At 42.4% G+C, this 13,753-nt stretch overlaps 1 protein-coding gene across 13 annotated transcripts in view; it reads left to right on the top strand.

The window, feature by feature from the left end:
- The window catches only part of LOC138634831 (voltage-gated potassium channel KCNC1-like), a 124,713-nt gene that overhangs the window by 54,959 nt on the left and 56,001 nt on the right, over positions 1 to 13,753 (top strand). For all 13 annotated transcript variants that reach the window (XM_069722006.1, XM_069721993.1, XM_069722001.1 and 10 more), the window contains exon 2: positions 7,163 to 7,294. In XM_069722006.1, the coding sequence (XP_069578107.1) occupies positions 7,163 to 7,294 (132 nt within the window). The remainder of the gene's footprint in view (positions 1 to 7,162; positions 7,295 to 13,753) is intronic.

Below are 13,753 nucleotides of genomic sequence, written 5' to 3'. Positions count from 1 at the left end.
AGTATGAGGTGCAAAACGTCATACAATCACACACACTCATTGCTACAATATGCAACCGTCATAATGCTGTAGATGTCTACCCGGGGTAGGCAGATGTGTGTTGGTGATCTTCTAGGCTTTGATGATGGCCCTCTGCAGACCCTTCTTGTCAGCCATCCCACAAGGAGCCCATGTGCCAGAACACTCAATAAAGCAGCGTCAAAAGATCACAAGCAGATGTTGTCTTAGGTTGACTTTCGTCAGTGTCCTTTGGAAGTACAGCTGCTGTTGTGCCAGAGACCATAGAGTTGACATTGATTGACCACAATAGATCCTCAGAGATGTGGCTGCCGAGGGAACTGATATTAGAGACTCTATCTACTCTTTCTACATTTATGTAGAATAGACAGAGAGGCTGTTGCCATTTGGCTATTTCAAACCGGACATATGCGACCTGGCCACATTTGGAAGTGGCCTGAGCAGATCAGAGCTCAATACTTCCTGAGTGTGTTTCCACATGAACTTATGCTGGCCACTTGTGCTCCGATCATGGCCAGGTCTCATATGTCCGGATTGATGTAGCCAAATAGAAACGGGGTCAGTGGTCACCTTATTTCTTCCTAAAGTCAATTATGAGATGCTTTGTTTTTTAGGAGTGGAGCGCAAAGTTGTTTTATAAGCACCAGTGCGTTACCCTCTCTACCTCCTCCCTGTAAGCTGACTCATCTCCTTTGGTGATCAATCCCTCCACTGTGGTGTCATATGCAAATTTGATTATTTTGTTGTGGGTTGGTAAGCAGTCATAGGTATACAGGCAGTAGAGGAGGGGGCTCATCACACAGCTTTGCAGCAGAGTTGAGGATTGGTGGGGGCCGTCCATACTGAATGTGGCACTCTGTTACAGCTCATCAACCAAAGGCAGATGTTGTGATCGAAGCCTAAGTCAGACAGCTTGGAGGCCATTCTGCGGGGGATGGTGGTGTAAAATGCAGCGATCTAGTCTACAAACAAAAGCTGTGCATATTTTTCCTATTGTTCTTAGCGATGCAGTGCAGTGTGCAGGGCATTAGTAAAGGCATCTTTTCTTGATCTGTTTTCTTTGTAAGTGTACTGGTGTGGTCAAGGGTGGGTGGGAGAGCAAATTTGTGTATTTAAGGACCAGCTTCTGCAGGAACATTGTGATTATTGGTGTTAGTGCAACTAGCCTGCATTGAGGCTATGGCTGACTGCTTTGGGACAGGAACTATTACTGAGAATATAAAAGCATGTGGGGACAGTGACCTGTAACGCCACCTGAACCCTCTGGTTTCCAAATGTTGACATAACGGAGTGTCCCAAGGTCCATAACAGTTGGTATGATGAGTGGCTGTTGGATGCCGGAGCTGGAGTAGTGGGCACAACAGTCTCTTTTCTCTTTTACCTCATGGGAGACAAATAAGTTATTTTGATTCTCTGCAAGTGCTGGTTTGAGTTGTCTTTACAGTTGGTGAGGTTCTTGCCCCTGTACAGCGTGGACCGGATTTGGTCAAGTGACTCAATTCTTTGTTTGAACGCTGCTTTGGCATCTCTGATACCTGTCTTCAGGGTTGGACCTGGCTGCACAGTTCTTTGTTGCCAGACCCGAGAGCCATGTTGCAGTCTTTTGTTGGAGATACTTTTATCTGTACTTCAGGAGCAGGACCACACCTTAAACATTACCCCACCTGCCTATCCTGCACATCTGTCTGCTCTTGTTTTCCATTCAGACCCACAGAATTCCACATCACTTGTTCATCTTTTCTCAAAAATTGGTTCCATTATGAAGCTCTGCCTCAAACCATCCAATGACATCGTCTTCGGCAGGCTGATGCCCATAACATCGTCCAGCCAACCCACAAACTCCGCTTTCACCAAACACCACGTCAATAGATCAGGCCAATCGCCTTCGGGAGCATACCGGCTAAAAGTCCGCCATCCTACATCTGAGATTCCACTCGAGGAAGGTCATCCACCTGTAGAAGCCACCGGTACAAAAGTAGGACCCCATCCTTCCTTCTCTACCCACTCACGTGAGCACTCGAAGAAAGTGGAGTCTCTGGGAACAGCTGTTCACCTCCACACCGTGTTCAAGCCATGGTCCTCGTTTCACAGTCCAGTCAGGTCTCCTGTCAAAAAACAAAAGAAAAAAAAAAGAAAAAAAAGAAAGAAGAAATACCTGAGCTGAGTGTGTCCTCTGATCTCTTCTCCCGCTACATCATCATCCTTGGCTCAAATTACTTGCCCAAATGCTTGGCATGCACCCTGGAACCAGCGATTTTACTGCTTTCTTCCATTTCCTGCGAAGTGCTGCGTAGTCAATCAATTTGTTCCACATTACCCCCTCTGCTTATCCAATCTTTATCTCATTTCAAAGGACTGCCTTGCCTCACTCAAACAAGCAAAACATACCAAATCGGCAATCCAGTTACCATATTCAATTTCAAATATATTCACACCTAAACCCTTATGAGCAACAAAGCATAACCTGCAGTTCCAAAAATACCACCACGCTTAGATTGCCTTGAAATCCGCCAACGCCTCAACTTGATCCTGCTTCCACTTTGATCAGGTCACAATCTTTTCCCAACTTCTTTTACCGGCCACTTCTTCCACATTGAGGCAGCCACATCCGGTCCAGGCAGAGGATTCCCAGATCACATTATCAAGGTAATGGTCTGATGGGCTCTGAAGCTACTCTATACCCATCACTACCTCCAAGACATGCGCAACACTCAGTCATTTCTCTCTAGGAAGGTTTTTGGGGGATTCTGCAAGGCCCGAGAGCCACAGTGGATTCTCAATCAAGCTCTTCCCCAAACCCAGCTCAATCGCTTTTTACCATATCGTAATCAATAAACACTATAAATACCTGCCCAACACACCCATCTGTCTGCTCTCATTTTCCGTGCCCCACCCACCCCCTCCTGTCATTCTCATAGGTACCAGGGGGACCTGTGAGGCCTGAGAGCAGCAGTGGATTCTCAATCAAGCTCCATCGCCATTTACCAGATGATAATGAATAAACACTATTCACACTTTATTGAGGTGGTAGTCCTTGCTCGTGAAAAATACGTTTTTGTTTATTGTTGGGTTAAACACATGTGTTTTGAGGTGGTGACATTGTCTATACAGCTTTTTAAGTAGAACAGCATACAGTAGTGTTGTTGTCCTCATTCACAAATGAATCCCAATTTGTGCAGCTAAAACAATTCTGTAGCTGCTCTGAGGCTCCCTCAGGCCATTATTGTACTTGTACAGCTGCTCGTTTGACCATGTCGACAAGAGGTCCATTAGCTGGGGTTAAAAACAGAGAGAGGTGGGCAGATTGGCCCACGTGAGGGAGACGTGCTGTTTATGTTGCTGTACACATGGTCAAGTGTGTTTTTCCCCTTATGCTGCACTGTACATGTTGATGGCATTTTGGGAGTATTTGCTTGGTTGAAGTTGCCTGCTAATATAAAAACTAAGCATGTTGGTATACCCTGTCAGATGATACAGGTTGCTTCTCTGTGAGACCAATAGTTTTCAATGGTTTTGAAATTACAACAAATGTTTGCAATGTCTCCATTTGGGCTGACATTACACTAGGTTACATCCCACTTTCTATGAAAAATTTGGCAGTGTTTTGTTCATTTTTATTTCTATCTTGATCTAACTATAAAGGCAAATAAAAACGTGAATTGTGAACCCAAGCATTTTCTGAAAAATAAATTTGTAAATTAAAATGTATTATAATGTTACTGTGACCAAAGATCGAGATTCAATTCTAATTTATATATATGTGGCCTGGTTAATAGGATGAGATCAGACACCAAAATACATTTTTTAATTTTGAAAGTACAGAACAATGTCTGTGACAGCAAAATGAAACAATTGCTTTTCACTCAATTATGATTACAATATAACAGGAATGACCACTGGAAACAACACTATATTAGAACGCTACCTAGAAAACAACAGTAGTGGCTTCCTCCTGTCAAGCAGGAACAAAGAACCTCTGCATCTGTCTCATGCTGTTCAACTCTCTGAGATATGTAGATAACATAAACTTCTACAGGAACACAAACATTTTCAAAGAAAATAATGAACTCATTCGTATACCAGTGCGGCCTGCGTGCTCGGACCAACACACCTGGAACTCAGGCAGCTTCTGTCTCCCTTCTAAACAGGGCAGACGCATACAACTTAACACAAGGTCTCAAAACAGTTAACAAACTCAATTACAAGGTGATTCAGTATTTATTAGCGACTTCTCCCGCTACTTACGCTGACCCGTCGTTCGAGTCTTTCCCTTCAGCGCAGTCTGGATGCTAAATGCTAATGCTCGGTCCTCAGCAGCCTCTAATTCCCAGTTGGCTCTGTATCTCTACATCTCACCTGAGCTCCATGCTCTGGTGTATCTCACGCTTCACTGTTCTTAAAGTGACAGTACGACCAAAATAAACGAAGCAGCTGTCACCGTCACTAACCCTGTACGTAGATCACATCTATCAAGGACAATACCAAAAACTTTCCTGCCCCTAATTCACCTGGCTACACATATATATATATATATTTTATATTTACATATAATTTTTCAGTCACATGATTCAAAAGTAAAATGTGATTTCCTTTTAGTTCAAAAAGGTTTCAGACCCAAAGCCGCTGAACGATACATTTTACAGACTGTTTTGTGGGGGGAGCACGGCTCATCTATCAAAAATAAAGGCTTTGATTAACCTGCAAGTGTTCTTGAATATTGTATTGTTCCTTGCTGTAATTAGCTCCCCCTTTACAAAATGCAGGCGTGCTCCAGTGGCCGTGGATACATATTTTCGCAGGGATAAGTACCATGGGACAATACTGGTAAACCGAAAAGAAAAGGTCAACTTCTAATTAAAACAAAGATTTCCTGAACTGACAAGTGAACAGTGGCACACAAAAAGGAAATCCAAAGAATGACTGAGACTGAAGAGCCCTCCTAACGCTGACCTTGAGAGGCAACATGTTGGCTATTGTAGCGCTGTTTTAGGCTACATGTAGGCCTAAATCCTGGACCTAGCACGATTCTCATGATGACTTTATGAAATCAAAGCAATAGAAATATGCATTATTGACTTGCGAACGTAGGAACTGTGGTTACACCTTAGAAATGAGCTGTCTCCACCTCTGTGTGCGCTCATGCACATGCACTTGCACACGCTATGGGACTTAAACCACTAATACTACTAAACCCATCCTGTAGGGGGTGCTCTCTCTTTTATCCACACAATAAACCTACTAATGCCTTATGTGGCAACCGGTTAGGGTGATAAGTGTCCAGAGTTTCACACTTCTTTTTTGGACCGTTTTGGGTGCATCATCCTGGTACTTCATGTTTCTGTACTTGACAGTGTGAACGCACAGATGCACTCAAAATAGTGAGTGTTTGTACACAAGAATGTCATTTGGAACACAGCAAAAGACTCTGAGATGAGGGGGAATATGATACCAATATAAAACAGGAAATTAATATGTTTGTGTTTGTCAGGTTTTGTTATGTTGACACATTTAAGGGGCAGTAAGATATGCCCTGTTACTTTCTTCAAGCAGTATTTTTAATTTGTTTTGAAGGGCATTAAGCTCAGCAATTGTAATTGCATTCTTTGAAAAAATTTCAGCTCTTACCCCTACTCTACCGGGAAGTTTTCCATAGTTTATTTGTCTATCATGCACCATACTTTTGTTCAATCTGGGCTAGATTTTCCTCTTGCCACTGCATTCACACAGTTTGACCACAGTCCCATGGACCTTCAACTTTTTGATAATATTAGCAGCTGTAGTAGGAACATGAAGCTACTCGAAGATGGTCTTTACCTTTAACATGCTTGATTCAAGTTTTCTTTCTTATACCACTCTCTGCTTTGCTTTCTGTGATTGCGTGTGGTGCACACAATTATACCAAACATCAGGACATGTGTGTTTCTAATTAAATAAAACAGTTTGAAATATCACTATAGCACAATTATTTCAATTTCTTTCCTGAGTGTGCTAACACATCTGTTGAGGTTATTTTTAGAATAGTCTTTGTAGAAGAAGCAATACTCTATATTTTTTTCACACTCACTTTGATTTACTGTATGACATACCAAAGGCCTGCTGGTATACATGAGAAGATTGCTTTTAATGTCATTCCTTTTTAGAAGGAATGAGCTGTCAAGGGTACCAACAAATTAATCCATGACTGTACCAGCACCACTAATTGTGTGTGTGTGTGTGTGTGTGTGTGTGTGTGTGTGTGTGTGTGTGTGTGTGTGTGTGTGTGTGTGTGTGTGTGTGTGTGTGTGTGTGTGTGTGTGTGTGTATCCAGGGCAGCTCCAGATAGCAGCGTTAAATTAGACCATGATAATAAGCTGTGGGACTTGATGCGCTCCCTGTGGATTAGACGACTTCATCTGTCTGTCTTCGTCACTGACCTGACACACACACACACACACACACACACACACACACACACACACACACACACACACACACACACACACACACACACACACACACTAATACAACTGAAACCATAACTGCTATTTGCCAAACCCTAACCTTAACCTAAAGCTAATTTTATCCAAACCATAAAACATGTCTTCAACTTAAAATGTAATTATGTCCATTATGGAGACTTGCTTGTTGTATCCATAAGGAAGAAAAGTTCCCTAAACATGACTTTATTAACAAATTCAAGTTGCCACAACATTAGCAATACCTATCATACACCCCCTCCCCCAAATACACATACACAGATGTGAGTACCCCATGTACCTGATTGTACACTCTCCATTCATTATCCATCCCTCTCTCCCTCCCTCTATCGCTCTGACTGTGTCTTTAGCAATGGGATTGCAGCAGTCAGAATATTTGCACTGAATTTAACAGCATTCCTACACTCTCCTTAGTATGTATTTGGCTCCCCCTTTCGGCAGCGTTGTGGCATGACCACTGCATTCCACATACTGCAGTGGCTCAAACCTGTACTTCTGCACCTGAAATCAATTGAAAACCAAAACACTGATGACAAAGCCAGGAAAATGTGGTTGTGCAGGTGTGTCAATTTTCTGTTGTGCTAAATAACTAAAAAGAAGTGAATATAATGTATGAGGCACAAACTGTAACACCTTTCTCTTCCACATCTCTGTTTCTCTCTCTGCAGTATGTGGCACTTTCCTCACTCTTCTTTATCCTCCTTTCCATCTCTACCTTCTGCCTGGAGACCCATGAAGCCTTCAACACCATCTACAACAAAACAGAGAATGTCACCATCGGCAATGTGACGCATGAGGAGGTACAGTGAAGTTCTAGTAACATGTTTCTTTTAACCCTATTCAAACAAGATGTATTTCACTCAGGGAGGTGAGATGATCTTAATATGACTAGCCCCGATGAGTGATTTTAATGCCATCCAGAATGTTTATAATAATAATAATAATAATATTATAATGAGCTTTTGCTACCAAACTTGCAGAGGTCTTAAACAGTGATGTAAGAAACGTTTTGAACCCTTTCAAATTTTCTATATTTCAGTATAAGCATGACCTAAAACATTGTCAGATACTTGGTCGCTTATTTATTAAGGTAAATGATTCAATAATGAATATGTGCAAAAGTATTTTAACCGGTGTGACTGCCTTGTGCACCAATAACTGCAAATAAACATTTCCGGTACCTTCCGGCTCAGAAGAATGTTAGCCATCCTTACATATAGAAAAGCTGCAACTCTGAGATATAGTGGGTGTCCTCACATGATCTGCCTGCTTCACGTCCTTCCACAAAATTTCTATTGGATTAAGATCAGGACCTTGACTTGGGCATTCCACAATGGGGTTCATCTCTGTTCCTTACTGGTGGACTGACTGAGTTTGCCAATGCGGTAAGCATATTGTGACATTCCCTGTAAAGTCACAGGGATTTGCTGCTATTGATGGATTAATCCTAGCTTTATTAACTCGTCTTTCTTTCCTCACCGACACAAAATCTCTCTATACAGTGTCTCCTTTCAAATTATCACACATTTGCTCAAGTCAAGCACCTGTGTTTCGAAAGTTCTACCTCACCTTAAACTTACTATGCTCTTTCAGGTTCCCTGGTTTAGCAGTTAGCAATAGCTTCTGTCTTGCCCACTTTTTCTCCTGCTCACCATGCCATGTTTAGTTCTGGCCTCTTTTAGTGATAATATTATCTGCAATTAATGTAGTCCTTTTGCAGCATTGGAGGCGGGGCTTAATGAATTGGAATCGCTGCTCCACACTGTGGAAAACAACCCATTAGCTGCATCAGTTAATATGGCCCCAGTAGCCAGAGCGGAAAACAATACAAAGGTAGAGGTGCTGGCTACATATAAACATAAATAAATTCAAATTGGTATTAATGTTGGTGGTCATCACATTACGAATGCCTAGTAGGCCGCAAGAAAGGTGGGAGATGCACACAAGGATTTGCTTCAAACAACTTGGGTATATTAGATACATTTACAAATTAGATTTAAAGATGAGGTGTGGCAGTCAAGATCAGTTGTGCATGTCGGTGCATGAATGTTAGGGCCAAAGTGTAGCACATGTTGCAGTTGCAAAAATAGCAAAAGGAAGCAACGGAACAGAAAGGCCGTGTCGTGGTGTACGAGTGACCAGCACACTTTGGCATCTGTTTGGCGGGATTAAATAGCTGGTGGAACACTGGCCAGTTATTCCCAATCTCAGCTCCACCCACCGGAGGACCTGCGAGATACACACACACACACACACACACACACACACACACACACACACACACACACACACACACACACACACACAGTTGCATAAATGTATGTGAAATCGGTTTGTAACTTTGAACTTTAAAATATTGTTTTAGTTCGTAGTTTTCTTATGATCCCGGCATAATCTGACCAGTGATGACATGTTGAGCCACGTGTTGTCATTTAGCCACTGGCTGTCGAGGTGGTGTCCAGCAAACAATGTGGACTTCTTTGACTATTGGAAAACTAATTAGGAAAAACCTGGTCTGATGTTATCTAACCCTCTTAGGGTGGTTCAGTCTCATATCTAGAAAATGGCAATAACACGAGTTATTGCTAAGAACCTATGCTTCTACTTAAACAAAATAAAACAAGACAATTTAATGTATTTTTTCATCCATGCATCCATCATCTATACCCGCTATATTCTGAACAGGGTCACGGGGGAGGGAGGGGCTATCCTTGCTCACTTTGGGCAAAGGCAGGGTTCACCTGGACAGATCACCAGTCCATCACAGGACATAGAGACAGATGGAAACAAAGACCATTCACGCTCTCATTCACATCTCAGGGACATTTGTAGAACCACCAGTTAACCTGAGGTTCATGTTTCTGGATGGTGGGAGGAAGCTGGAGAACCGAGAGAACCCACGCAGGCACAAGGCAAGGCAAGGCAAGGCATGTTTATTTGTATAGCACATTTCAACAACAAGGCAATTCAAAGTGCTTCACATAAAACCATTAAAAATATCAAAACATAGGGCAAAAGAAAAAGGAAAATTTAAAGACAATTAAGAACATTGATTGAAACATTAAAAACAGTCATTGAAACATTAAACAAGCTAAAAATAGAAAAAAGTTGCAGTGCCGTTTAAGAAATAAAATACAGTAGTAAAATGCAGGAAATTGATCAACATCCTTGAATCTTGTCTTCAATCTTGATTTGAAGCAGCTCAGAGTCTCAGCAGACCTGCAGCTTTCTGGGAGTTTGTTCCAGATATGTGGAGCAGAAAAACTGAACGCTGCTTCTCAATGTTTACAGAAACACAAGGAGAACATGCAGACTCCAAACAGAAAGGCCCAGATGTATTAAAATAAAAATGTATTTTGTATTTTATTTTAATGTCTCTCATCTAAATCTCTATTTGTAGTGAGCGGTGTTTCTGACTCAATCTGATTGAAAATCTGAGGACACTACGCCTCGGACACCTATAATGGAAAACAGGGCTTTTTGAGGCCTAATTTTTTAATGAATGATGGCATTCTTTTCAGATGGGTCACCAGAAAACAAATAAGGAGGGACTTCAGCTAACAACACCATAATAACTTGTTGACATTTTTTTTATTGATGTTGTATTTCATGAGAAGTTCTATAGGAGTCTTTTAGTCTGAGGCTTGTTGGAGTCAATCTCTTGTGGCACCCAGTGGTTTTGCACTTACACATTGGCCTCAATCACCCACCTCACTTGCTCTCAGTTCCCCAATCTGCTCATCTGTTGCCATTCTGCCAATCATCCCAGTCAGTGTATCTACTCCCAGAATGCCACAAAAAGTTCATGGATCACAAGTTCTCATTGCTCAAAGCTAAGCCTGAGTTTCCAAGAGTTCTATTTCTTGCCAATATCTTGTGTGCTTCGTATCTTGCCTGGACTTTAGACTCTGCCTTTCCTTCTGCATTGTGTTCCCTAACTGGCCTTGTTAATGTAACAATTCTTCATAAGCAAAGATCTCTGTAAATGCTGTAGATGTCTTTCTGATAATACTGTCACCAAATTTAAGTGTTTCCGATATCATTTACTTAAATGCCTTGTTCCAATACAATGGAGGGCAGCTGCCTCAACTTTAGTCCCACACAAGTGGAATGGCTTGTTCATTGTGCTCACTACATACGACACTCAACAATATTGCTTCTCAGATAAACAAAGAAATGAAACAGAGGGGGCAAGCTCCTTAGTACAATTCGCAAATGTGCTGTTTAAAGCAGAAATCACAAAAGCTAGACAGAAAGTGGCATTCCACCAATTTAGAGGAATTTCACCTCGCCACAAAAAACACCTCCATTATAACAGAACTGTATATTATTCATGATTAATTGAGGAAAATAAGAACAACCAGAGGCTTCTTTTTGTCACAGTAGCCAGGCTGACAGAGTCATCGCTCGGTTGAGCCTTGTATGTCTTTGGCTCACAGTAGTGTGGACTTTATGCACTTTTTACAAATAAAATTGTTACCATTAGGGTAACAATTTATCAAATCCAAGCACCATCTGTCATGGATGTATCGTCAAGTACAGAGAGGTTGGAAATGTCTGTAAGACCTGATTAGACTACGTCTCTTATATTAAGCTCCCTTAGTTAGCTTCAACAAAGACTACACCCAACCAGGCTGTTCAAGGATGTTTTACCTTTAATTAACACTTTTATATTAGATTTGAGCAATCTTTATTAGCCGTACCAGAGGCTTTTACGGTTTCTATAATTAAACCTCTGTTTAAAAAGCCTGCTCTTGATCCAATTTCTTTTAAGCCAACCATAGAGCTATACCCAATCTCCCCTTTATTTCTAAAATCTTTGAAAAAAGTTCTCACAATGTGAAGATTTTCAGACAGGATTTAGAGATCATAATAGCACGGAAACAGCAATAGTAAAAGTAACCAATAATATTCTCATTGCCTCAACTAATACTAATATCAATAAAGACTAAATACAGCTCAAGCAGGTTGATATGGCACTGTTTTTTGTCTCTCCTGCCAAACGTATATGGTCTTGCAAAGTCTGCCGAAGCCTCGCTTTGACGCATCTGTTGTGACCAGTACGCTCTCTTGGTGATGTGCTGGAGTGCGTCTCTCCAAGGAAGCAGAGCGCAGAGACAGGATGCAGAGACACACGTTGGCCTCACTACCTGCCGGGAGAGCTTTTGTTTGAGGTGAAACCGACGCTGTAACTGTCTCATCATCAGCAGACCCAGGGGAACTGCTGGTATCATAGAGGCTATAAAACCTTGTAGGCACTGGCACTGACGGAGAGAGACTATGTTATTCAGCCGGAATAGTGACAGGCACTGATTGAAGGCAAAAATCCTCCGAGGGGATAACCGCACACAATATCTCATGGAATGCTGCTCCAACTGGAGGAAACAGATATTCTGGCTGGGAGTGGGCTGACTTTTCTCGGTTTGTGACAAATCCTAGAGACTGTAAATGTGACCTCAACAGGGCTGGATGGGCGCTGGTGTGATGAGCCATGTGATGAGCCAATCAACAGATTGTCCAGGTAACCCAGGGTCCGGATGCCTTGACACCTGAGGGGCATTTGGGAAACACCTGAGGGGCAAGATACAAGCTGAATGGCAGAACTTGATATTCATACGCCATCTCTGTTTTGGTATCATCAAGATGTGAAAATATACATCTTTCAAATTACCTGTGCTTGAAACAGTCCCCTGACTGCGCTGATTGCATCACTTGGCGTAAAATAAGAATTCCGAACATGAATTTTCTTAAGTCCACGTTAAACACTGAGATCCAAAATGAGAGGGAAGCCTCTGTCCCTCTTTCAAATTACGAAAATAACGGCTGTAAAATCTGCTGTGGACTTCGTGTGTGAACAACTCCTATTGCCTCATTTTTTAAGAGAGTGTGGATTTCCTCTCTTAGCAGTGGAGCGAGATCTGAGTGCACTGCAGACATTGTGATGCCGTCATTGTGGAATCTCTTGAATTGAAGCCTGTGTCCGTGAAGTAAATTTCATATACCCTCTGCAACACTGTGCATATGTGCCTCAATAGTGCCTGTGCAGCGAGTATTGCCATCTGTGGGGCATGAGCTCCCCCTGTTGGACAGCCATGGCCCTGAGCCCCCTGTGCCTGACATGTTAGCTGAGATTTCTCCGCACTCTTTTTCATTGTTTGGGGCTCTGTAACGGGGCAAAAAGTGCCCTTTATTCACAAAGACACCTGAACATTGTGAACGTATGAACCTGCCATCATCCGCTAACCTGGCGGGGTTCTCTTTATTTTTGAGCGCCTCATACAGCTCCTGTAGCTTCTCCACTTTTTTAAGCATGCAGCATCGACACCGTGTTAAATGCCCATATGGCAAGTCCTTTCGCACAGTAAATTCCTTCAAGCTGGGAAGCTGAGAAGCAGCACTGCTTGTAGGGCAGCGTGGGTTTACTTGCAGAAGCGTTCGGCTTAAACAGGCGAGCAGTTAGCTAAGCTAAACAACTTTCTGTTAGCTGAGCTGAATGGTCATCTGGAAATGCATCTAGTTAGCAAGCTAAAAAAGTGCAATGCAGGAACAAGCCTTGTAGCAACGCCCTAGGTAGGGAGCTAGCTCACCTGTAAGGCAGACAGTTGAGTTGCTGAAAAGGATCCTGCAGACCAGGTTGAGCCAGGAGATGACACTTTTCTAATTGTTTGAGGACATGGACAGTTGTTTGCTTGGCATGTTCAACTGTGTTGTGGGTTGGGACTCCACTCAGCCTTCCCTCAGTCAATTGTGGGGAAAAACGGATGTGTTTGCGTTACATGTTCCATTTATCTAGGCGTACGTAGACTCGCTAAGTGTAGAGGCCGCAACACGTACTAAAATAACTTGAAGAATAGTACCAGTCGGCTGACTTGGTTGGACCACGTCAATAGGTCGGGCAACTTGTTAAGGAGAACGCCAAGGATCCAAAAGAGACTCATTCTCAAATAAACTGGATTTTGGTCATTTATAAAGAACTAGAAATGGTATAAGATGTTCATGAATACTGGTGGAGTAAGGTTGGCTGGGCCTATTTATGGGGAGTAGTCCTTCTGCAAAGCCTGGCAAAGGTTGAGTTGTGGTCTCTGATTCCAGCTGGGAGTGTTTTCATGAAAACACCACACTCCTCGCCGTGGTCTTCCACAACATCTTAGGCATCTCGCGTGCCAAGGCGATCGAGCAAGCAGCGATCGACTTCCTGAATCGCGTTGTCAATATTTGAGTCTCGATTGCTCAGTTCGAAATGTTCAATGTCTTTGGCA

The sequence above is a fragment of the Brachyistius frenatus genome, unplaced genomic scaffold (assembly GCF_029030835.1).
Source record: "Brachyistius frenatus isolate BFR_SWC_R1_liver_20210118 unplaced genomic scaffold, ASM2903083v1 Contig_280, whole genome shotgun sequence".
NCBI classification, from domain to species: domain Eukaryota; kingdom Metazoa; phylum Chordata; class Actinopteri; family Embiotocidae; genus Brachyistius; species Brachyistius frenatus.
This window is presented reverse-complemented; position numbering and strand designations above follow the sequence as displayed.